The following is a 27,224-nucleotide window of genomic DNA, read 5'->3' as shown; positions in this document are numbered from 1 at the left end:
TTCCTACAGCAGGACGGGCGAGAGTGTGTGCGGAAACGGCAGGTAGGGATACGAGCATAGTAATGTTTTCGTGTCGCAAACGTTTGGCGAACAAGAATGGAACTTCCTCCGAAACAAAAGTATTACTCGGCTGATTTCATAGGAATGTATCATAGCAGTTTCTTAGCTCTTGTCACCCAGTTTTTTCAGAAGAGAAGAGACGCAATGGAAATGATAGAATGACTTATTTTAAGTACAACATTTTTACTGCCGAGTTATTTATTTACTCGTAATGATAAATTTGCACGAGGACCTCGTTTCGGCGACTTTCCATTACGAACTGTACCTGTGAAGATGGTGTAATACGTATAACATTGTACCTTACGTCTGTCCACGCCTAAATAGGCCACCTTATGCTGAGGTTTTAGCTGGTATCACGTGCCCCTTGCGGCTTCTTGCAGCGAAAATGTCGATTGCCTTTTTATGATCTGATCATATCATTTATATGTTTGCTTTTCATTTGCTTCATCCTCCATCGATGCTATATGTTTGCAAAGGAATTTATATTTCTCCAGAAGTCTGTGATCACACTTAATTTTTCAGAGACAGTATTTTGAGGTATTTGCGCCTACAAATATTGATATTTTGTGTTTATCACGATAATTCACCCTTTTTCTTTTACAGCAGGAATAAAATTTTAGAAATATTTTTCATATTAAAATTCTGTGATAGTTGGGGATGTACTCTGGATATTTTTCTGTATGAGTGTAAATTTCCATTTTCTCCAAAATGTTCATAGGTTGTCATTAAGGTACTTTGTGTAGAATTTTAAGGACACATATTTTCTGGCTTATAATCTTGACTTTTTAAATACAAGTAGAATATCGAGATACTATTTCTTATCGTATTTGAGCCTTGAAGTTATTAGTAAGAAATGCTGATTTTTGTTTTGTTTCCTTTTCTGGTATTTGGCCTACATATGGTGTTGTAACAGGTAGCATAAGTTTGTGATTTTCTTTCGTCTCATTATATTGTTACTTCCTTACTTTTCCCACCTGCTTTATGGTTTTGCATGCTGTTCATGTAACTTTATAACTATTTTGGGGTTGAAGTCATTTCATTGTTTCAAGTATTGCAGACTTTTTTTTCTTTTGTATCTCGTTATCATCGAAAGCTAACTTTAACAGAATTTTAATCATTGTTTTGAAATTTGGGTATTTATGCGAATTTGGGTGTCAGGAATTTTTGTTTATGATGTCAGTCGTAGTAGGTTAGCTCCTCTATATATTTGAAATTGGTGGTAGCTATTGTTGCTCAATTTTAGGTCTAAAAAGTTTAATGATTCGTTTTGTTCTGTCTGTACTGCAAATTTTGTGTTATGGTGCAAGTTGTTTGGTTAGTATTCCCAATGGTTTTCAAGATAGAACAGATTAAATGTTAGTTTCGTACAGTTTTCTTGAATAACTCGAAAACCATAGCCTTTAGCCAAAACGTGTCACAGTACAAAATTAAAAGCGACACTAAATTTGCTATAAGAAAGTTCCTATTCGTTTTCTCTTGATCTAATAGTTGGCCTGATAAGACCAAGAGAATATAACGATCTCACGTGACGTACATGCACCGTAGTTTAGGTATTTCTTGTAGGCCAGTTTCGACAGTTTCCCGACTTAATAGACCAGATATTCCCCATGTGAAACTGTGCGTCTCGAATTCCTCTGCACTATTTTGGTGCTTTCAGAACAATCGCAATATACTGAATTATTCACGAGAAAACCAACAATGACCATTAAACGTTTCTATCTCGGAAACCATTCAGAATAGGGTGTACATCGATATGAAGTTTCTTGTTCAACATAAGCAATACTATCACTCCTGGAACCACGTACCCTCCCCCCCCCCCCCCCCCCCCCCCCCGCCCGCCCCAGAGTCACCGTGTAGAAAACCGCTTCCGATTTCAATGAACCTGCAGTGTGAATGTTACGTTTTTATCGTGGGGATGTCTATAAAATTTGTCGCGCACCTAACAGTTTCTTTAGTGGGAAAAGTTATTTCAACATAAATTGTGACTCTTTCACTTTAACATAGGTATGTTTGGTGTGAAGCTCGAGTATCTTCCTTATAAATAAGTCCATACTTTTTCACCGTAATGAGGATGAATGTTGAACTTGGCAGTGTAGTTTATGCAATTGTAAATCTTCCAGACACTTTATATTTTTGAAGCATACGATACGTGAACACTCGACGTCTATATGTGTTTCTGGCTGTCATAAGGCTCTCCACAAATAGCTCAGGTGGTGAAAGTAGAGGGTCAACGTTGAAGCCTCGTTCAGGGCACAGACATCTGATAACCCCAAAGTTCCTTTGGTGGACGCTATAGGAAGCACTTGCTCTGGAAGCTGTGAGGAAATAAGTTGCCGTTGCGAAACAGCACTTTATCGGCAGCAGGCAGTGAAGGTAACTGCATCTATTGCGAGCAACACAGGGTCGCTGGAGGCCGGGGCTTCCCGGAGCAGGTGACGCAGTGCGGCCACACTGGCGGAAAAGTACTGTGGGCAGAAGGGTGGGAAATAGCAGCAGCGAGGCTGACACGACGGCAGAGAAAAGCAGTGGCCTTGATGTCACAAGTACTCTCCGCCACACACTGTAGCGTAGTTGGTATTAGCCGTTTCTATTTTTTTATTTTATTTTTTATTTTTGCAACATGCTCCTGGTCAACAATAATTTTGTGCTACATCTTTCGGTTTCATTTTCACACAATATACATGATCAGCAAGACTTTGATTCACTCATTTGAATTGCGATTTTTTGGATCGGAATAGAAAAATATGCTTATTAGAGTGCATTTCATGTCTCATACTGTTTGAAAATAATGTTTCACAATAATTACTAGGGGGTCGAAAAGTTTTTACTCTAACAAATAAACAATGGCAGAAATTTCATAATACCAATTTATTTTTCAATATGATACCCGTGTACACTAATACACTTAGTAGCCATGCTCAAACCATTAAAATAAAACCATTAAAATAAAACCATTAAAATAAAAGGTCTTCGATTTAGAGTCTAACCAAGCGTTCATAATATCAATCACTGCATCATTATTGTGAAATTTCCGTCCTTTGAGGTCATTTTTTATGTTTGGGAAAAGAAAAACTTGGCATGGAGCCAAATCCGGAGAATATGGTGGATGACGTAGCAGTTCGAGCCGGCAGTCACGCAGAGTTTCCAGTGTTGCGAGGGCTTTGTGCGCTTGTCCGTTGTCCTGATGCAAAAGCACTCCGCTCGCCAATTTTCCCCGCCTTTTTTTTTATCTTTATCTCTTCTCTCAAACGGCGCAGGAGGGTGCGATAGTATGATTCATTGATAGTTAACGCCCTTTTGCAAGCAATCCTCCACAATTACCCCTTCTGCATCCCAGAAGACCAATGTCATCACCTTAGCGCCTGGTATTTCCACCAGAGATTTTTTTGAGGGTAGGGGACGAAGGATGTTACCATTGTTGTGAGTGTTGTTTTGTCTCAGGATCAAAGTGGTGTACCTACGTTTCGTCCATTGTCACATACATGCAAGAAACCTCTCTTCATCCGCTTCAGATTGGCGGACGATTTCTTCACAACACTGCACACGCTCCAATTTCTGATTTGCATTCAAGTCTTTCGGGACCCACCGAGATGAAACTTCCCGCATTCCCGAAACATTCACAACAATGTCAAGCGCACGCCCGTGGGAGGTTCCGAATGTGGCTTCAGTGTGCTGCGATGGTGCTCGGCGATCCTGCAACATCGCATCGTGAACTGCAGCCACTGTTTCATCAGCGGCAACGCTGACACGCCTTCCGCTCCTTGGCGCGTCTCCCACACTCGTTCATCCACGTCTGAAGTCGGACACCCAGTTTTTCACTGTCGCGTAAGACGGAGCACTCTCCTTCTTAAGTGTATTCTGCATGTCCTGCTCAGTTTTCTTGGGCGTCATTCACTTCAAATGAAGATATTCAAACACAGCACGTTTCTTGAGTGTCTCGTTATCTGCCATTAAGCTTACACTACGGTATACAACGTATCCTAGCGGCAAAACTAACGAAGCCGGAGCCGCGAAATTTGACTTGCACATCCACTAAAGGCCACCATAAAAGTAGGTGACGTTGTTTGTGCGAGACATTACGGTAACCTTCTCGGGCTAGAAACTTTTCGGACCGTCCCTCGTAGGAAAATACTGTGGCATAGGTAGTAACTGTGTACGCTACATGAAATTGTCAGGTAGAATAATGTTTTCCTCATCTTTGACAAACGGTTGCTTATATTTTGGAATAGTTTGACTAGATAATTTTGTGAATTCGTGTTCGTGTATACTTCCATTAAAAGTCATGGGCAGTCAGCTCTGTTGGCGGCGGGGGAAAGGGGAGGGGCGAAATCTCAACACATGGGGGTGGGAAGTTAGTCTCGCCTGCGTATTATGAAAGCCGTTTCAAGGCAACAGCACATCGAAGCTTTGCAAAAAAAACGTAATTTTTGGTACAATTTGTTATAAATAAACGACATGTAATGACGTGTGGGCAGGTAAAGCCTTCATTACATTTAAGTTACGGTACGGAGGCTGCGCTTGCAGTAGTTCATTGTGATGTAGGCGTTATAAGCGTTGAGTTACAGAGCAGGTAACTGTGGGAATGATTCGCGTCCTGCCATGTCCAAAATTTTGTACAAATTTTTGACAAAGGCGTATAGAGAAAATAGCACAACGTTTTTCAGTAAGTTCCACGCTAATTCTTGACAACACTTTAATCTCTCTCCTACCCACAGCCCAGTTCACGTGAATGCATAATATTACACATTTATGAACGAAGTAACTTCCAAATTCTTATACCCTACTGTAAAGAAAAAGCATAACTTCCAGTTAACATCAGCTGCGATGTTATATCGTTACTCTTCCATCACGTTCCGCATACCGTTAAGTTATTGAAAACCTCTACGAACTCTTTCATATGCCACGGACGAAAAGAATATACATTGAAGCGCTAAAGAAACTGGTACACCTGCCTAATATCGTGTAGGGCCCCCACGAGCACGCAATGTGCCGCAATACTACGTGGCATGGACTCGACTAATGTCTGAAGTAGTGGTGGAGGCAAATGACACCATGAATCCTGCAGGGCATAAGTCCGTAAGAATATGAGGTTGTGGAGAACAGCACGTTGCAAGACATCCCAGATATGCTCAATAATGTTCATGTCTGGGGAATTTGGTGGGCAGCGGAAGTGTTTAAACTCAGAAGAGTGTTCCCGGATTCACTTTGTAGCATTTCTGGACGTGTGGCTTGTCGCATTGTCGTGCTGAAATAGTCCAAGTCCGTCGGAATGAACAATGGACGTAAATGGATGCAGTTGATCAGACATGATGCTTATGCACACATGTCACAGTCGTATATAGACGTATCAGGGGTCCCATATCACTCCAACTCCACATGCCTCACACCATCACAGAGCCTCCACCAGCTTTAACAGTCCCCCACTGACATGCAGGGTCTATGGACTCATGACATTGTGTGCATACCTGTACACGTCCACCCGCTCGATACAATTTGAAACGAGACTCGTACAAGCAGGCAACAACATGTTTCCAGTCATCAACAGTCCAATGTCGGTGTTGACGGGTCCAGGCGAGTCACAAAGCTTTTTGTCCTGCAGTCATCTTCTTTATTCTGGCCTTCTTTGTTATTGTTTCAGGAGTTTTTTCAGCTTCAGCTACAAATTGCCAGTCCGTTCATGGAGCCCACTCACTATTTGACACCTAGTCCATTCATGCTATGTAATCTGCTTGTTACTTCATTATTAAAACATATTATGACAATCAGACCATCATGAAGGGGTGACCTACAAAAAAGAAAAAAAAAGACAGTTTTAGGCAAGCATTCCCAAATTGCAGCTATTGGAGCTTTCATTCTGTTTTTGTGTTTTGCCATGTAAATATTTTTCCAGGGGTTTAGAATCTGAAAGATCTCTGTATATTGGCATTAGTTCCACAGTAACAGTTTCTGGCATGAGGTGTGCATGTGCCTGTTTTTGTCCATTTTCTTTTGTTTTTCTCATCTCACTGACATCACTGTTTCTCCTGATGAACAGACCATAATATTGTGTAAGGTTTTCTATCTTCGATTTGTTGTCAGCCTTGTCCACCAACAGCTATGCCAATAGAAAAGTTTTTTTCTATCGTGTTCTTCTCTTTTGCACATACGCTACACATCCCATTTTTTAAATTTCAGTTTCAGCATATGGCTTAGCAGTCACAACAAAGTCACAGATTCCACAGTAGTGAATGTATTGCACACAGCATCTAACAACTAACCTACTGAAAATAGACTACCTCCCTACATTTCATACCATCACTGAAACCTTCAAAGTTTTTGTCACATTTGTGTTAGTCTGCGTTACTGACTTAATCTTGGCAATGTTTTGTCAGACATTCGTAGTTCAGCACGTTGCTCATATCTACAGAGGTAGCTGTGATAACTTCAGTCAGCAATGTGTGGCGTCACGTCTGCCAGGAACCGTCCAGTGCAGCAACAGTATCAGCATACTGACTAATACCTGCAGTTTATTTCGCTGTCCTCACATAGAAACTTCACTTTGTTAGGCCATTGTACAAACACTTGTAATACCTCTCGGACCTGACAGGTCGCAGTGGGAGATCCATCATAGCACACAACATCTGGGCTGCTTTCTTCCCTTCCGAATACACCTCATGTCACGTGCAAAGCGAATATCTACTTCCCTACATTTTATGCTTGTTACAGGAGATGTCATTGTACAGGTTGATTATAATTAAAGTTAAACTTTAATTATAAAGTTAAACTTTCAAAACGCTGTACAAGTAACACCACTGGTCAGCATGAAGTCAAATTGCAACGGAATATTAACGGAGAAGGGGAAAACGTACGATAGAATAAAAAAAAATAGATGGCGCTGTATGTGTCAGAATACGTAAATGGAAACACCTGTTAAGCGCACGACCCACTGAAGTTGGTATAAACATGCCGGTTACACGGCTTTTCCTCCTTTCGCGTCTGCGACGTTTGCCATGACTGCCTCAATGCAGGATCGCGCTCTGCTTGTAAAGCTGTATTACAAGAATGATGACTGTGCACGCGTCGCTCTGCAGAAGTTCCGGACACTTAAGGGTTTGAAAAAAGGCGTCGGTGCGATGACTGCCGTGGGTCTGGAGAAAATTACTCGGAAATTCTAAAAGACGGGTTCTTTTGGTGTACAACCTGGTAGAGGGAGGAAACGAGTTGATTCGACGTCAGTGGAAGCAGTGGCCACTGCAGTGGAGGGGGAGACGAGTGGTGGTGTGCAAACGTGTGGTGCCGGACAATTGCCCAAACACTGGACACACCCGTGAGCACGGCGGGTAAAATCCTACGAAACATCCTTCTTTACTAGCCATTCAAAATTATCCATGTACACTAGTTGTTTCCACACGCAAATTAACCAGTACCATTCATCATGAAAAGGTCACTGTGTGGCGGAGGTTTATGGCATTATTTATCATAGGGCCATAATTTTTTCGAAGACACAGGTGCTTTCGGTCCTGTTGCCTGTACCTGGTAAGCGCTGTGTGTGTCTTTGGCGCAACCACGTCATTCCAGCACTCCAACAGCCTGGATGTGTGGATGGGATCATTTTTATGCAAGATAGCGCTCCTCCGCGCATTGCAAATCCAGTTCAGCAGCTGCTGAAGCGCCATTTCGGAAATGCTAGAATTATCAGCCGCCATTTGCCTACATCCTGGCCGTCCCGATCACCTGATCTCAATCCGTGAGACTTCTGGCCGTGGGGCTATCTGAAAGATGTTCTGTTCACTGTTCCGATTGCAAACTTAGCTGCGCTGAAGGCACGCATTGCGCAACACATTCTGAAAGTGACCCCGGAAACACTTCGATCAGTTGTGGAACATACTGTTTCTCGATTTCAACTTTTTGCCGTAAACGGTGGACAGCATATTGAACATGTTCGGCGCCAGTCAGACGGAAATTAATAATCCGATTTGATTTTGATTGATGCTTTTTATGCGGGTTTTGGCCTCGGGAAAATAGAAAACCGATGTGAGTGATGCTTTTTATGCGGTTGTTGGCTTCAGGACAATTAAAAACTGATTTTTCCCATTCGATGTGATATGACCTTGCCGCTGTGGATGGACTTACTTAAGAAACAGTATAACACCTGTACACCCATGCACAATGAATAGTACAGTTTATTTAACGTCAAACGTACACCTCAGGCATTGTCGTATGACTCATTTGTCATTTGCAGTCGAGCACCATTAAATTATATTTACAGCGCCGTCTATTTCTACGTTTTGCAACTATTTATTTTTCTTCTGCCACGTATTTTCCCCCTTCTCCGATAATATTCCGTTGCAATTTGATGTCATTGTGACCAGTGGTGCTATTTCTGCAGCGTTTCGAAAGTTTAACTTTAATTGTAATCACCATGTACATTTCGTTTCTTTACAGACTTGACATCCCACTACAGGTCTGCTGGATAGAATTCGTTCTTACTTACGTCTTCATTAAATGTGAGATATTTTTCACTAGTACAGTATTTACATTAGCAACAGACAAATGCAATTGTGAAAGGATGCACTTACTAATAAATGTAGCCGTTGCTTTCACTGTTTAAAGCACCAACATTTTGTTAATAAAATCTCTAAAAGATGTTTCAACTTATTTTTGAAGTACAGCCTGCCGGACTTTCAGGCCTAAACCCACTTTGCCGCAGCGTAACAGGTTTTTCATTTTTACAGTGTCCATCAAAATGTTTGTAGTGATTACAGTAAAACTTACGACTGTAATTAAACTTATTCGGTTTTGGTGCTTTATGATGTCAAATCGTTGAAATACGCAGTCACAACAACTTTACAACACGAACTCACGAAAAACGTAAGTAAAGTAATCTAATTGTATTAACAGAAAGATCGATTGTAATAAATCCCTGGTCATAATACTGTCCATAATTTCTTTAAGGATATTATACAAATGACTTGCTATGGAAATAGCGGCGCCAAAGTGAAGTAACAAGACACTGCAGGCAAGATTTTGTGTTTGATGGTAGCGTGACAGGCATTCAAGAGCTACATATTATGCTTTAGAAGGACATTTAAACACCACAGTAGTGAGGTAATACACGCAAAGCATGAATATTTTACAATAAGGAAGAATCGCATAATTTTATTAAATAAAAAAATCCATTTTCTGGGCGCTCATGACACCAGATCCCTTTACACTTAATTTGTTTGTGATTCGTAAGCTTCCTGACATCCCTCTGTAACATGCATTTTGGTAGGAGTAAATCGTGTGTCGCTTGCAGAAATGTGAAAATGCACACTAATGGCTAACTTTATAGACGGTGTACTCCAGATGAAACCACACAACTGGCCGAGCGGTTCTAGGCGCTTCAGTCCGGTACCGCGTGACTGATACGGTCGCAGGTTCGAATCCTGCCTCGTGCATGGATGTGTGTGATGTCCTTAGGTTAGCTAGGTTTAAGTAGTTCTAAGTTCTAGGGGACTGGTGACCTCAGATGTTAAGTTCCATAGTGCTCAGAGCCATTTCAACCATTTGATTTGAAACCGCACAACGCTGCATCAGAGATCTTTTACCAGGAGAATAGATTAACTTGCGAGTATTATGAAGATGCCTTAGAATCCCTGGAGGGAAGGTGACCTTTCATTCGAGACAATTTAGGGGTCGATGATGTACATTCTGTGTAAGTCCCATGAAGACAAGAGAATATCTAGGGCTCATACAGTGACATACAACATAGACGCTCTATTTCTGAGTGTCATGACGTACCATCTACTATGCAGCACAAAGTGCCCTCTGGAGTAGATGTGTTCTAGAAGGTTAGAAGAGTCGTAATGATCAGGATCAGTAAGGATACAGCCACCCAGGGCTCGGACCAGCATTAAAAAGAACACGATGACGTGTGCAGGGTTAGCGAACATTTGTCTGCTTCTCGATTCAGTGTGATTGTTCTTCACACACATGCATATGTAAACCCTGATCAGGTTTCCCATCTCTGCAGTAAAATAGACTTCCGTGATAGTCACAAGAAATTTCTCACGAAAAGTTATACCTCACATCTGTTAACACAAACTGATAATTTTCGCATGCTGATGAACAAGTTTCATATCGTGATGTCTCTTTCAGGTAACACACCACGAAAAATCGAAATCATTTCCAGAAATGTGTAAGGCAAATAACAATTAATTATAGATTAGACCCATCATGATGTGTGTTGTGGGTATTTTAAGACTGCATATTGACATTAGGATGTCGTGGTGAAACTGTAACACATGGCCACTTCAAATGTCTTATGTTGTAATGTTAGAGCACCTAACACAAATCGAGAAGATTAAGTACCGACTAATCACAGTAGTGCCAACATTTATTCTAATTTTGGAACTCATGATCACGTGATCAACTTACAGAGTTTTATTTCTTCGCAGTAGACAACTGGCAGAACTGCATATTGACACTGAAGAGGCAAAGAAACTGGTACACCCGCCTAATATCGTGTAATGACCTCGCGAGCACGCAGAAGTGCCGCGACACGACGTAGCATGGACTCGACTAATGTCTGAAGTAATGCTGGAGGGAATTGACACGATGAATTCTGCAGTGCTCTCCATAAATCCATAAGAGTACGAGACGCTGAAGATCTCTTCTGAAGGGCACGTTCCAAAGCATCCCCGATACGTTCGGTAGCGTTCAGCTATGGTGAGTTTGATGGCCGGCGGAAGTGTTTAGCCTCAGAAGAGTGTTCCTGGAGCCACTCCGTAGCAATTGTGGGCGTGGGTGGTGTCGCATTGTCCTGCTGGAATTGCCCAAGTCCGTCGGAATGCACAAGGTGCTTGAATGGATGCAGGTGATCAGCCAGGATGCTTATGTCACCTGTCAGAGTCGTATCTAGACGTATCAGGGTTCCCATATCACTCCAACTGCACGCGCCAAACACCATTAAACATCCTCCACCAGCTTGAACACTCCCCTGCTGACATGCAGGGTCCAAGGAATCATGACATTATCTCCACACCCGTACACGTCAATTCGCTCGATACAATTTCAGACGAGACCCGTCCGCCCAGACAACATATTCCCAGCCATCAACAGTCCAGTGCCGGTGTCGACGGGCCCAGGCGAGGCGTAAAGCATTGTGACGTGCAGTCATCAAGGGTACAGTAGTGGGCCCTCGATTGCGAAAGCCCGTATCGATAATGTTTCGCTGAATGGTTCGTACTCCGTCACGTTTTCATGGCCCAGCATTGAAATCTGCAGCAATCTGCGGCACGGTTGCATTTCCGTCACGTTGGACGATTCTCTTCAGTCGTCGTTGGTCCCGATCTTGCAGGTCCTTTTCCGGCCGCAGCGATGTTGGAGATCTGATGTTTTGCCGGATTCCTGTTATTCACGGTACGCTCGTGAAATGGTCGTGCGGGAAAATCCCCACTTCATCGCTACCTCGGAGACGCTATGTCCGATCACTCGTGCGCCGACTATAACTCCATGTTCAAACTCGCTTAAATCTTGATAACCTGCTGTTGTAGCAGCAGTAGCCGATCGAACAAAAACGCCAGACAGTTGTTGTCTTATACAGGCGTTGCCGACTGCTGCGCTGTATTCTGCCTGTTTACGTATCTCTGTATTTGAATACACATGCCTGTACCAGTTACTTTGGCGCTTCAGTGTATAATTTAACAAGTAATGGCTTAAGTCTCACTGACAGATTGAATCCTTTATATGGTGTCACCGCCAGACACCACACTTGCTAGGTGGTAGCCTTTTAAATCGGCCTCGGTCCGCTAGTATCGACGGACCCGCGTGTCGCCACTATCAGTGAATCCAGACCGAGCGCCGCCACACGGCAGGTCTATAGAGACGTACTGGCACTCGCCCCAGTTGTACAGCCGACGTTGCTAGCCATGGTTCACTGAGAATTACGCTCTCATTTGCCGAGACGATAGCATAGCCTTCAGCTAAGTCAATTGCTACGACCTAGCAAGGAGCCATTTATCCTTTGCTATGTATCTAATGAAACATGTACAGTAACAAGACCAATGTCACCAATTGTGGATTAAAGTTAAGTATTCCAGCAGCTACGTACTTTTCTTTATAGCATTCATTACGTATCCTGTTTCAGACCTCACGCCAGCCTGCGTGAGTTTAAACGCATGCCTTTCGGTTACCCGTCGCTGTGGACTGGCTGTCTTGTCAGTCCACAACACTTTAGGTATCTACATTTTTGCCAGCAAGACAGTCAGCTAACTCCCTGGTTAGGAGAGACGTATAGATATTCTTTGCATTTTGAGATTTAGCCTCATTGAGACAATGAGTCTCACCGAGTTTTTCATGTTCTTAACACGAGCAAAACCCTATGGGACGGTGGTGCTTTTGCCCGCCATACTTGCGAGTGCGTAACTTCAAACAATAACATATTCCCTAGTATCATTATCATCAACTTCGTTCCATAGCAATTGTCAAACCCAAGCAACTTCGCTGACGAATAGATTTCCGTGTAGCAAATAGCCACTCACCCATTCGGTCCTACTATCGAACAAATGTTCCATTGAAACTACAGCAGATGCATTCCGTACTGCATTTGAAATGTAATTTTCTTACGAAGACTAGACAGCCATCCAGCATAGCAACATAGAATTTCACCAAGATACAGTCTGGAATACAACAGTCGGTATCGTTGTTTGGTACTTTGTGTAACTGATTTTCATGTTACATATCTATCCACTCCCGTTAGCCGAGTGATCAGCGTGGCTGAATGCCCCACCAATGGGGCCGGGTTCGATTCCCGGCTGCGGCAGGAGATTTTCTCCGCTCACGGACTGGGTGTTGTGTTGTCCTCCTCATCATTTCATCCCCCTCTCCGACGCACAAGTCGCCCAGTGTGGGGTCGAATGCAGTAAGTACTTGCGCTCGGCGGCCGAACTCCCCCGAATGGGGGACTCCCGGCCCACAATGCCGTACGCTCATTTCTGTGTTAAATAATACGCCTACAGAGCACAGTATTGCATCCAGGACAACTGGGAAATTCTGGGAAACGCGGGAATTTTTAAAATTCTGACAGTTTTTGTTGTTGCAGTTTTCAATTAATTTTTTGTAATTTTGCTTTATACCGCTGGCACAGAATAATACTGCAGCAATAAACCATAAACAACACAAGACCCAAATAAAACTCAAGTTACAAAGAAAATGCGCCGTTTACAACAACAAAACAAAGTACACACACAAGCATCTGCCTACAGCAAAATGTCACAGCTTTAGGGCGAAGACTATGCAGTATTTCGTAACAACAAACTGCTTTCGCCTTCGACGAGCGTGATGTCACAACTCTTCACGTTTGTCACAGATTGCGGGAAAATATTGTGAATGGTGGTTTGGGAAGCGTTACTTTCGAAGTAGATTTCCTTTCACGCAAGATGAATTATGTTACATGTGAGAACGTGTGATGAATTTGTTAAATTTCGAAGCGTTTGATTCTCATTCAAAACTTAAGGGTTTGAGAAGCAGCCATTACGAAAAATTACACGGCTCGAAGACCAGCCATTTATACCATTATTTAAAGTTTTTCTGGCACATTTGTGTTTGATATATCGTAAAGGGCAAGACACGCTAAAAAAGAGCAATGTTATATGAGAAAGCATAGCTTGTCTTGTAGTTGTACTGTATGTGTATTAGTTAAACCATTAAATTTTCTTATTTCTGTGTTCATGGATCTGAAGTGATACTTAGGCCAATTTATGTATTGCCTAAACATCTCATTCTGTTTTAGACTTATAATAAGAACTGGGAATAACATGGCCGGCCGTGGTGGCCAAGCGGTTAAAGGCGCTACAGTCTGGAACCGCGCGGCCGCTACGGTCGCAGGTTCGAATCCTGCCTTGGGCATGGATGTGTGTGATGTCCTTAGGTTAGTTAGGTTTAAGTAGTTCTAAGTTCTAGGGGACTGATGACCTTAGAAGTTAAGTCCCATAGTGCTCAGAGCCATTTCAACCATTTTTTTGGGAATAACATACCACTTCCTCGCGGACGCAGAACTAGTGGGATGTGGTAGTTGACACAATATCTCTCTAGAATGCACAGTCTCTTTTATGTGTGATGTCATGCCTCTGTTATTATCATGTAGTGCTTATGCGTCAAATTTCGAATACTCCCTCTGTATGAGTACAGATATCCTGTATTACCATTTAGGGTCTGGATTTTTCTATATTTTCCAAATTTTTAGTCTTTTATGTATTTTTCCAGTCTATGTAAATGAATAAAAATGTATACACTTATCAGCCAGAACATTACGACCACCTACCTAACAGCCGGTATGTCCACCATTACCACGGATAACAGCCATGATGTGTCATGGCATGGAAATAATGAGGTCTGGTAGGTCTCTGGAGGGAGCTGGCACCACATCTGTACAAAAGTCACCCAATTCATGTAAATTCTGGGGTGAAGAGCTCTGACGTTACGTAGAACCACATCCCAGATGTGTTCGATCAGCTTCAGATCTGGCGAGCTGGGGGCCGTCACATCAATTAGCACTCGCCACTGTGTTCCTTGAACCACTCCATTGCACTCTTGGCCTTGTGATGTGTCACATTATCTTGTTGAAAAATGCCTCAGCCAACGAAAACATGATTGTCATGATGGGGTGTATGTGGTCTGCAACCAGTGTACGATACTCTTCGGCAGTCATGGTCCCTTGCACGAGCTCCACTGGATACACGGATGCCCATGTGAATTTTCCTCAGAGCGTAATGGAGCCGCCTGCAGCTTGTCTCCGTCCCACAGTACAGGTATCGAGGAGTGGTTCCCCTGGAAGATGACGGATTCGCGCCCTCCCGTCAGCATGATGATGAAGAAGGTGTAGGAATTCATCAGACTGTGCTGTGCTCTGCCACTGTGCCATGTCCAGTGCCAGTGGTTACATGCCCATTTCAGTTGTAGCTGCCGATGTTGTTGGTGTTAACCTTGGCACATGCATCGGTCATCGGCTGCAGAGGACAATCGCTAGGAGTGTTCAGTGCACTGTGTTCTCTGACACACTTGTACTCTGCCCAGGGATAAAGTCTGATGTTAATTCTGCCACAGTTCGCTGACTGATGTATTTTACTAGTGTGCAAAGCCTACAATATACAACACGTCGAATGAGGGATGGCCAACCAATGCACGATGTCTGGACTTGGTTTCACCTTGGTTTCGCCATGTGCTGAAGACACTCATGACATACAAGCCGTGCAGTTTCCGAAATACTCGCGTTGAGCCACCAAGCCATCGCAATCAGCCCTTGGTCAAACTCAGACAGATCGTGCACCTTCTTCACTCTATACATGGACAACACATTCACTCATACTACATGCACCATGTGTGTATCTGACTATCAATCGTTTCTCGCCAGGTGACGCTGGTATATGCTGGACAGGTTTATATCGATAGTAGGTCGATGGTCATAATGTTCTGGCTGCTCAGTATATGTTCTTATTGCTTACCTCCCTAGGTTTCCAAACCCAGCCAGAGTGGGTACTTGAGTGCAGAGTTTAGCCCTATCTTGAGTGCAGCTATCTGTCCACAGATTATTACAAAATACACTACTGGCCATTAAAATTGATACACCAAGAAGAAATGCAGATGATAAACGGGTATTCATTGGACAAATATATTATACTAGAACTGACATGTGAATACATTTTCACACAATTTGGGTGCATAGATCATGATAAATCAGTACCCAGAACAACCACCTCTGGCCGTTACAACGGCCTTGATACGCCTGGGCATTGAGTCAAACAGAGCTTGGATGGCGTGTACCGGTACAGCTGCCCATGCAGCTTCAACACAATACCACAGTTCATCAAGATTAGTGACTGGCATATTGTGACGAGCCAGTTGCTCGGCCACCATTGAACAGACGTTTTCAATTGGTGAGAGATCTGGCCAGGGCAGCAGTCGACATTTTCTATATACAGAAAGGCCCGTACAGGACCTGCAACATGAGCTCGTGCATTATCCTGCTGAAATGTAGGGTTTCGCAGGGATCGAACGAAGGGTAGAGCCACAGGTCGTAACACATCTGAAACGTAACGTCCACTGTTCAAAGAGCCGTCAATGCTAGCAAGAGGTGAGCGAGACGTGTAACCAATGGCACCCCATACCATCACACCGGATGATACGCCAGTTTGGCGATGACGAATAGAAGCTTCCAATGTGCGTTCACCGCGATGTCGCCAAACACGGATGCGACCATCATGATGCTGTAAACAAAACCTGGATTCATCCGAAAAAATGACGTTTTGCTATTCGTGCACCCAGGTTCGTCGTTGAGTACACCATTGCAGGCGCTCCTATCTGTGATGCAGCGTCAAGGGTAACCGCAGCCACGGTCTTCGAGCTGATAGTCCATGCTGCTGCAAACCTCGTCGAACTGTTCGTGCAGATGGTTGTTGTCTTGCAAACGTCCCCATCTGTTGACTCAAGGATCGAGACGTGGCTGCACGATCCGTTACAGCCATGCGGATAAGGTGCCTCTCATCTCGACTGCTAGTGATACGGGGCTGTTGGGATACAGCACGGCGTTCCGTATTACCCTCCTGAACCCACCGATCCCATATTCTGCTAACAGTCATTGGATCTCGACCAACGCAAGCAGCAATGCCACGATACGATAAACCGCAATCGCGATAGGCTATAATCCGACCTTTATCAAAGTCGGAAACGTGATGGTACACATTTCTCCTCCTTAGACGAGGGATCACAACAACGTTTCACCAGGCAACGCCGGTCAGCTGCTGTTTGTGTATGAGAAATCGGTTGGAAACTTTCCTCATGTCAGCACGTTGTAGGTGTGGCCACTGGCGCCAACCACGTGTGAATGCTCTGAAAAGCTAATAATTTGCATATCACAGCATCTTCTTCCTGTCGGTTAAATTTCACGTTTGTAGCACGTCATATTGGTGGCGTAGCAATTTTAATGGCCAGTAGTGTATTACTCCATGACCACATAACGATGACATCTGTTTATATTTTCTTGTAAGTTAATAACTCCAAATATAATCCAACTAGGGCTGTCAGAATTTATGATATAGACTCTAATGGTACAAGATGGAAATAGTCTTCGAAATTCTGATCAACTGCAGCTATCAGAACTTAGATCCGAGATGGGTGTATTTATGTATGCAACATATGGAAATAATGTTTGAGGAACTGACTTAATCCTGTTATAAACACATATACATAGCTCTCTTTTGCTACTTTCGTGCGTCGTGGTTTCTCGCTCTCAGCTTTTACTCCCAACACCCCCAGACCAACGCTGGTTGGAAACATTTCTTGTCACTAGTGCAGACATAACTCGTATGTACATTCTGCATCCAATCTGATGCAGTTCATTCGATCTCTGACAGATGAGAACTCAGCATTGCAGGAGCGGTCGAGCAGTGGTGCACAAAAATGCAGTGCATGGGGAGTTACTCCAACATTGGCCACGCCTGTGACGCAATGCTCAAAATCCTACGAAACATCCTGAACTGCTATCCGTACAAAATTACCTATGTTCAGGAGCTGCTTCTTGCTGACCTGCCAGCAAGACCGATTTTCGATCTGGAATTTCTTGCTCTCATGGAAGTGGAAAATGAGTGCTATGGAACTCTGTGGACAGACGAAGCCCAGTTCCAACGACATGTGAATACGCAGAATATGGGCAACAAAAAATCTGGACGGCCATCAAACGATATCACTTCATTCTGCAAAGAAATCGGTGGACGGCATCGTTTATCGCAAGGCCGTATTTCCCCGAGGGGATGAGTCCTGTGGGTCCTGTTACCTCTACCGTCACTGGTTGATGATGTGAGAGTCTTTCGCGCACCAACGTCATTCCAACCCTTTAATAGCACGTGTGTCTGTGGATAGGATCATTTTTGTGCAAGATGGCATTCCTTCACACATTGCACAGCGAGTGAAGCAGTTGCTCAGAGCCATTTCGGAAATGGTTGAATTATCAGCCTGGCCGTCCAGCTCACCTGATCTTGATCCGTGTGACTTCTTGCTGTGAGGTTATCTGAAAGATGACACGCTCAGTGCTTCAGTTACGAACGTTGCTGAATTGGAGGCACACATGCACGACGTATTGTCAGCGTGACCCCCGAGGCACTTCCATTTGTTGTGGAACACACTGTTTCTCAGTTTCGACTTGTGGCACAAAGCGGTGGACAGCTTACTGTACGTGCCTCGCGCCAGTTTCACGACAGTTAGAAACAGATGTCACGTTGCGTTTTATGCGGGCTTTGGCCCCAGCACAATTAAAAACCGGTTTTTCCCATCCGATGTGCTACGATCTCGGCGCGGTGGATGGGCTTGCCTAAATAACACTGCCACATCTGTTAAGACTGCCAGACTTGTGCAGTTGCGCACATTGAACAGTACAGATGGTGTAATGTGCTACCTAAACCGCAGACTTCGTATTGCAGTTGACCTGTGATTTGAAACCGACCCCATTTTAATTTAAGAGCTTTACAGCATCATCTATTGACAAAATGTTCTTTAGCTTTTTTTTTTGTTCCATCATGTGTTTCCCTGTGTCAATAATATGATGTTCAAATCTGACGCCATTCTGAGCAGTGGCGTTTTGAAAGTGGAGATTTAATTACGGACATCCTCTATATGGGAGGAGCATCACACACACACACACACACACACACACACACACACACACACACACACACACACACACACACACACACAAGCGCACACGCGCGAGCGCGAGAATGCTTTGTACCGAGGGAGTAATCGGAATATATCGTAGAGAGGAGTTCTGCGTCTTTAGGGTAACGACAAGATATAGGAAAGGGGGTAACTCTACACTTGCGTGTGTGTGTGTGTTCTCATTACCTCTATGTTCGCGAGAAAAGGGTGGTATTCAAGACAAAACTCAAATAACGAAATCAATACGTTCTCACTAAGAGGATCCTATAATGAATGCAAACAAGTTTACAAGGAAAGTTGTGATGATTATTCGGAAAGTGAGATAGTACACAGCTCCCAATTAAACACGCCTTCTGTCGTCTCATAGGTAAGAACTGAAATGAAATCCAAGAAGATCCTCACTTCCCAAACTTTTGTTTCGAGATGAAATTCAGAGAGATCATGATATTATGTTTAGCATTTCTCATATACAGCTGCGGTGAGGAGCAACCGAATATTAGATTTGTTATCCTTGGCCTTATATTCATTTTCTATTACATGATTCTGATACATAGTAATTATTTCGCCGTAAAAGTTTTAAAGTAATGAAAAAAGTACTTTCTCTTCAAGTAGGTTTCAAATTTTTGTTTAAGAATTCCGTGTATTTGGTCATTAGTTCGGAGTGGGGGAGCATGAACCAATTCTCAGCAATCGACAGTGAATGTCCAGATCAATTAGTAGTGGGGCATACAGGTTACATGTTGGAATATCAGTCACTGGGTAGTTCACCACAAAGTGTATGCTGACACTAATTGCATTGAACGTGAGCATGAGCAGAGAAAGGCTTTGGATGTTTGAAACAAAATAATTACACAATGGAGGAGTAATGTCAATGAAAACTATATCAGTATTATCTCCAGTGCTGCGATAACGGGAGATCAATTCCAGAACGATAACACACATGTTAGTTGGACGGCTGGTGTGTTCTATATTTCTGGCTCAACATTTTTTCCTATTCGTGGTTGGGTGTCGTCCTCTTGGAATGTGTCGAGTGTGTTGACGAGTCACAGTCGGATTGGTTAACTGACTGTGTGATCCAAGTCATGCAAGACAACGTACAGAAATAGCTGTTAAGAGCAGTGTAAACAGATTCCTTAATACGATGAGCGATTAGTAAGATACATCGTTTACTGTAGCTATTTATGACGTTCTTAGTAGTTTGCTAGACATCGATTTTGGTGACTGTGCGGTAGCTACAAATTTACGGACCTACATCTCCAGTCTATCTGAGAACAGATTGTGGAAAATCTTCTAAATTGGGGCGAAGATTTCCAGCTGTTCACCTGTGTAGTTTGACATACCAATGATAACTTGGTGTTGTAATTCATCTGTTATGGGTAGCTTTTACGAACTGTTTCTTGACACAGGTCTCTGTACCCTATACAAATGCTGAGGATGCTGTTGTAAGGACAAAGAGCTGCTCAGTGGCGACATGTTTCAGAATCAACCACCATGTTGGCCACCAAGAAAGTTCAGGAGACCGCAGCTGTGGATCTGGGTGCTCTCCTCGATGAGAGTGAGGGCGCCATAGTGATTCTGGTGGCAGGGCAGACGCGTCTGGTGGCACACAGGGCAGTCCTGGCCGCCAGGAGCCCCGTCTTCGCGGCCATGTTCCAGCACGACACACTGGAGGCCAGCACAGGTGAAGTCAGCATCACGGATATGGAGGGCCCAGTTTTGCGCCAGCTGCTCTCATACACATACACCCTCCATGCCCCCCAGCTGTCCAGCATGACCCCACAAATGCTGGCAGCTGCTGATAAGTACGGCTTGTCGGCCCTGAAGGCTGCTTGTGAGCAGCAGCTGGCCACTCAGCTGACTGTGGAGAACGCGGCAGCCACAGCTGTCCTGGCAGTGAGGCACTGCTGCCCAAGCCTGACTACGGCTTCAGTCGCCTTCATAAAAGACCACAACTTCCGAGTAATGGCTACACAGGGCTGGGCAGACATGATGCGTAGCCACACTGAAGATTTGATTGAAGTGAGTCGCCTGCTTGCTGAACCACCAGAAGAAATCAGGTAAATATGAGAATATGTGCTTATCTGTGTTGCCCAGTTCTCTCTCTCTCTCTCTCTCTCTCTCTCTCTCTCTCTCTCTCTGTGTGTGTGTGTGTGTGTGTGTGTGTGTGTGTGTGTGTGTGTGTGTGTGTGTGTGTGTGTGTGTGTGTTTTCAAGTTTACAATGTTTGCCATTGAATTTCCTTGCATGTGTCCACACTGTGAAATACATCTGTTGACAGCTACAAAAGCCACTGGCTGATAGCTCACAAAGCTTTCATTGTATTCTCATGACTGGTTCACTGGATCTCTGGATGGAACTGTGTTTATTAGTAGATAAGTTAGCTACGAAAAATCAGGGATCAGCCAAATGTTTGATAGCTTCAAAAATTGTTTTCATCTTTAACATGTTCCATTTGTTTGCAGTAATTAATTTGTTACATTGTGTATGTACAACACATTGTTAGATGTTGGCATCTGGTTTCCAAACAAAGATTATGTTAACAATGCACCCAGCAGGTGACATTCTTGCTGTGGTCACAAAGATGTGCTGCTCACTACAGAAACAGACATGAGTGTGTGTGTAGTTTGTAGTTAGGCAGGAGCGTGTTTGGAATTTGTTTTGCATGAACTACAGGTCACCATAACCTCTTTACAGTGAGAATACTTCAGGTATTTCGTGTCACTGTAGCTGCTGGTGCTATAGGCAATAAGATCGCTATGAATGGCATACTGTTGGATAAAGGGAAGTTGAAGATAAAAAGTAAGTATGTCAATCTATACCAGCACCAAGAACATGTTAGTATGTTGAACTTGAATCAACGAGGGCAGCAACATATTTACAGTTTGCATTTCTCGTGTTACCATGCTGTAAGCGCTTACCTGTCGAAGCTTTTTGGTGCAGGGAAGTATACCACTGTTACCTCAGTCCTAAATCAACGTCTCTCACTATGCATTCAGCGACGAAGACCACACATTAGAGCTGACAAGCGGACATCTGCACACTTCAGCATTCTACAGTCTAGCTGTTCCAGCTTTCACAAACTTCCCATAAAGTGCCAAACAAGTGGGTAGCCTTGCATTATTAGTGGTGATTACATTGGTGGATATTAAAACTCGACATCTCCTAATAAATAAAAACGCCTACTTAATGGTGTTACATACCAGTCAGTGTAATCAACAGCTGGCGTTGGCTATGAAGTTTTTCATGACAGTCTTTGCCTGAAAAATTCTCAGTTGCCACATCAGATTCGAATAAAACTCAAATTTTCGATTGTATCCTCCACCATAGTCCTCCCTGATGGTGATGATGGAGGAGTTCTTACACTGGTGCTCCTCTCACACTACCACGGCATGTGTCTGCCACAGTAGAGGACAATACCACAGGTCTGTGTGTTGCATTATTCGCTTCCACTTCCTTAGTACATGTACGCAATATGCGAACAGTTTTGGTAGCAAATTATTCTATTAACTGCCAGCAATGTAACTTTTAATGCACATCAAATAAAATATATCAGGCACTAAGGAAAATGGTATGGTTCTCAGTCTGGTTGTGTGTGCAAGCCATCCAGTACACAAGGTGCTGCAAGCACAGGGGCAGCAGGGTGTAGCAGTTTATTCCTTGTGTATCCACAAGACATCAGACCAGTCCACACAACAGTAACACAGCAACTTTGTGTGGGACACACATTTCCTTCTCATCTCTGTTTGTCAGTGTCTCAGAATGTGTGCTACACTTTTGTGCTATTTCTTAGTTCTTTCATGAGCTGCATGTATAGTACAGTGTATTCAGGAAGCTAAGGTTGGGTTATAGGAATACATATAATATGTACACAAGTGCTTGATTTGTTAATTTACTGTGAGGCTATAGGTCTTTCTGATGTAATATTTAGACATGGCCACCACAATAATCTATTTCAAATAGTGTGAGTGCATGTGCACATGCTTGTGTGTGTGTGTGTGTGTGTGTGTGTGTGTGTGTGTGTGTGTGTGTGTGTGTGTGTGTGTGTGTGTGTAATGGACGTAATATCATTATTATATCTGTAATATGTCAACAAATTGTTTTCTGCGAAGCTGTAATTTTCTCTAATAGGTGAGGGCATGCACAGAATTTGACTAACTGGACTGAAATTTTATCCTGCCATTTGAGGACATTGCCATCAAATTCCTAGAGATTTGATTGGTTTTGTGTTTTCCCTTTAAAGCGTCAGAAAATATTGCTGTTCAGAGATCCAGTGTTAGCTGTATTAAGTATATGTTTCTACAGAGGTCAACAAGTGGTCAACAGTAACATCCTGATTTCAAAGGAACTTTGTGTCTAGAATGAATTATCGTAAAATGCGATGACTCACTCATGAGTTGAATTGTAGCAAGTTGTAATGGTACGTGAATGAAAACTTTGATGAGAGCATGCTGATATACATAAATATCTTTTACATTGACTTTGACTATTCCATATCGCAGATGGGATGCTGCTACTTTTTTAATTTTTCACTGGACAGATGCGTATTCATACAGTTTCATTGCTATGACAATTACCTTCATTTGATTTATGTGTTTACAGTAGAGTGTAAGAACTTCAATGTTCTGTACAGGAGTCTTTCGGTCGAGGAGAAAGGCAGGAGGCTGATCCAGTCAGCTGAGGAGGGGTCAGTGGAAGAGATACGGACTCTACTCGCCGCAGGTGCTGACTTAGGAGTGAGGGACAAGTACATGGGGACCGCCCTGCATTGTGCAGCGAGGGAGGGACACGTGGATGCAGTGAAGTATCTGGTGGAGTGTGGTGCAAGCCTGGAAGACAGGAACAGGAAGCAGAGCACACCTCTGCACTTAGCTGCATGGAAAGGCCACACGGCTGTGGTGCGGCTGCTGGTGGCTTGTTCTGCAGACCCCAACGCCAAGGGTGACTGTGGGTGGACGCCACTGCACTTTGCGGCATGCTATGGTCACACAGAAGTGGCGGCTGTGCTGCTGGAGGCGGGATCTGACAGGAGTGCAAGAGATAACAGGGGGAACACACCACTGGACCTTGCTAGACATAACAATCAGCAGCAGCTCGTAGGGATACTCACGTGAAGTTTACAAGGCAACAAAAATCAGGAGGAAAACAAACAAAGCATCATGTCATGACTTAACATTATTTTTGAGTAATGTATTAATCCGGCATCTGTTGTTTGCACCCATCACTGTGTAGTGCATGTACTACTCCACTAACAACTCAGCAATAGGTACAATATGGATAGTAACATAAGTAATGTAAGTATTCTTCCTCATTAGGGAAAGATCTGAAAAACGTTAGTTGAGCAACCATTTTAACGCTCCAGCTGTCACGTCAGTTTTGTAACATTAGTAGTCGCCAACCAGCCTTCATGTTCTTTAGAGGCACGAAAAATAGTGCCTCAATATGTTTGGTATTGAGAAAAAACTTTACTTTGCTTTTTACATAAATAAATATATATTTCAATGTTTGAATTTTATTTCTTCTTCATAGGTAGTTACCAAATCTCAGAAGTATCCTACTCTTTTATTTAACCACAAATTTCTAATGCACACAATAATCTCACATCACATTTGGTCGACATGTATTTTACAGTGTATATTGCTTCTACACCACTAATTGCATCATACTCAGGTTATTTATTAGACGTGTTGTTACTTATACACAAAATTTTACTCTTCCTGTTCCACCATTTCATTCAAAGTACCACATGTACAGTTTCCACAGACAATGGAAGAATGATTTTTGCACATAAACATCTTAGACTGACTACAACAAATTTTGGTAACAACATTCCTTTTTCCTGCATACATAAAGCAGTGACTCTTCCTTGTTTGCAGGCTCTTCCAGTTGTCAAGGTTATTCCTATTTATAAGGTGCCAAAAATATTTTGGGATCATTTGGAAGGGTAAAAATGTGCAATGCTGTAACTAATGAGCTTCCTCTAAGTTGTTGAGACAACTGTTTCAAAAATATCCTTCTTGGTTTTCTTGGGCTTCCTACATTGGACTGCAACAATGTTTGAGCATTTTTATTTTCAAAGTGTCAATGTAAGTGATGTGTTTCTGCAAAAGTGGGACTCCTATTGGAAAACTAGTACACCAGTTACCAAAAGTAATATTCCATTTGGATCCATCCACAGTTTCTGCCAGGCAAAGCATAATGTTATATACTTTATTTGACACCTTGTAAGGGTATCTGATTGTGTTCCACCAACTGATGATTTGTAGAATGATGTGGCCTCGTAAATAGCAAAGAATTTCGAGCCATAAATGGCTGGTTTGTTTGTTATGTACTGAATGAACAATAACATGGGCCAACGAAAAATGTTTTTTGAAAAAAAATTTTTTACTTTGGTAAATGATCTTTATAGATTTTTATGAGCTGAATCCAAATCTAGCCCAGGTTTTTTTCTATTGTCCATGGTTTTCGAACATTATGCTTTTTATTATAGAGTATAAAAATCCCATGCTATATGGTAAATGGGGACATTAATGAAATGCTTTGTTACAAAATAGGCATGGTTTGTATTTACAGTTGTTTTTACTTAAAACAATGATATGTGTTAATAGAGTTTTCACTTGTCAGCTGGAATAGGTTTGTATTTTCTTTCTCTTTTTCCTTGAAGCTTCTTGAGTAGCTTTTTCTATGATGAGGTTCTTGCTGAACTTCTCGATGAAGTGACCAACAGTGGTCCCCCATCATGTTGGTGTTCCAGCGGCCTTGGTAGCGTTTTTTCGTCACTTTTATGTCCTGATGAAATCGCTCTCCATGCTCCTCACTAACATCTCCCACATTGTGGGGGAAGTATTCAAGGTGACTGTTCAAAAAGTGAACTTTAAGTCTCATTGAACATCCTAAGGTTTTAAACTTCTTTAACATTGTAGCTTTAATAGAAACATATTCTTTTTCATGTCCTAAGAACTTTGTAACGACTTGCTTGAATGATAACCGTCATTCCTTCTCATTTAAGGTCATTGTGGATTCAAAGTTAACATCAAACATCAATTTTGTAATGTCAGGTCTGACAACGATGCTTTCTTTTAGTTTAGCTTCTGAACGGTTTGGAAACGTTTGGCAGAGATACTGAAAACATGGTCCATCTTTAGGCAAAGTCTTTACAAACTGTTTCATTAGGACTAACTTTATATGTAGAGGTGTTAAGAGTACGTTTAATTAGATCTACAAGGTTTCTGCATAGAATGTTCTTCTCAGCAGGTTTTAAAGACTTCCACAGAGGGCAGGTCTTTCTGCGCCAGTGTTGATCCCTAGCACTACTGTCCCATTCACATAAGAATCATGGAAATTTGGTAAAGCCACCTTGCCAACCAAGGACCATGCATGTTACTTTTAGATCGCCACATATCATCCAACCATGAGCAGAACAGCCTATTTCATTTAACACTATTTCTAGGTTTTCATAGATTTCTTTCATTTGTACAGAATGTCCAACAGGTATAGATTCATACATGTTACCATTTTGTAATAAAACAGCCTTTGAACTAGTTTTGGATGAATCAATAAACAGCCTCCAGTCGTCCTTTTTGTATTCAATACCAAACTCATTCATAAGATTGGGAATGTCTGGGCAGTACACTAAATCACCTTCTTGTTTGAAAAGGCTTGGAAAATTGCTCCTCTCTCTCTTTCTATACGTATATATGCTGCTTCCAACTGCTAATAAGTTTTATTTTAATCTCGAGCCAAGCAATGTAGCTTAACCAAATCGTTAAGTTCAGTCTGAGTAAACAATTTGGGCTCTAGACTTTCTGTATTACAATGGAATTCATGAATATTTGGTTCATGTAAATCAGATTGCACATCAAAAAATATTTCTGTTGGATAGAATTTAAACCATCTGGTAGTTCAGGAACAAGCAATTCTACACCATGCCCTACAGGTCGGATGGTGGACAGAAGGTTAGGGTAGCTTATTACCTTCTTGTTTTTCTAATTATGACCAGTAATATCAACACTGCAAAAGTAGCAATCATCGGAATGATATCTTGCCTCCCTCCATATCATTAGGACCATTTTCTCAGATCGTTAACTCACATAACATACCTTATGCAGCGCCCAAGATTAATGTTGATAACCAAGTTTAGATCCAAAGTATGATAGATAAACCTTTTTCACAAAGTCTGTAATGTTGCTTTGATGTTTGTTAATCACAATGCACCACAGATGTAACAAAAACTGTCAGCAGAGTTTTTACAGCCACTATTAGACATTGTACTGAGCACATGTACAGGAAGTGGGAAAGTGAGGTTAGGTTGACAGTAAACAAAGCACCATCTGTTATCACAAAAATAGAAACGACCTTTTCTTGCCAGCAAAGGTTTTTCAGCACTGCTACCATCATCTACATTCATTACACCTGCTTTTAAAATAATTTGACCTATATAAAAGCTGTTAAATTCTTTAAGAAGTCGCTTAATTTAATAAATTTAACTGTAAAACGTGA

General features: G+C 42.5%; 1 protein-coding gene across 1 annotated transcript; it reads left to right on the top strand.

The window, feature by feature from the left end:
* On the top strand, window positions 1-24,231 carry LOC126427114 (serine/threonine-protein phosphatase 6 regulatory ankyrin repeat subunit C-like). The gene is made up of 3 exons (XM_050089339.1): window positions 1-42; window positions 20,210-20,786; window positions 23,359-24,231. The coding sequence occupies exons 2-3, from the start codon at window positions 20,221-20,223 to the stop codon at window positions 23,837-23,839; spliced, it is 1,047 nt and encodes a 348-aa protein (XP_049945296.1). The 5' UTR covers window positions 1-42; window positions 20,210-20,220; the 3' UTR covers window positions 23,840-24,231.
* The last annotated feature ends 2,993 nt before the right edge of the window (window positions 24,232-27,224 follow it).

This window comes from Schistocerca serialis, chromosome 11 (genome assembly GCF_023864345.2).
Source record: "Schistocerca serialis cubense isolate TAMUIC-IGC-003099 chromosome 11, iqSchSeri2.2, whole genome shotgun sequence".
Lineage (NCBI taxonomy): Eukaryota > Metazoa > Arthropoda > Insecta > Orthoptera > Acrididae > Schistocerca > Schistocerca serialis.
Note: the sequence above shows the minus strand (reverse complement) of the source record. Positions and strands in the feature narration are given on the sequence as shown.

What these genes read in the sequence shown, in the direction of transcription:
- LOC126427114 (XM_050089339.1), top strand. Translation starts at nt 20,221, where the DNA reads ATGTTGGCCACCAAGAAAGTTCAGGAGACCGCAGCTGTGGATCTGGGT. An exon ending in GAACCACCAGAAGAAATCAG is followed by an intron (nt 20,787 to 23,358) that starts GTAAATATGAGA and finishes TGTTCTGTACAG; the next exon opens with GAGTCTTTCGGTCGAGGAGA.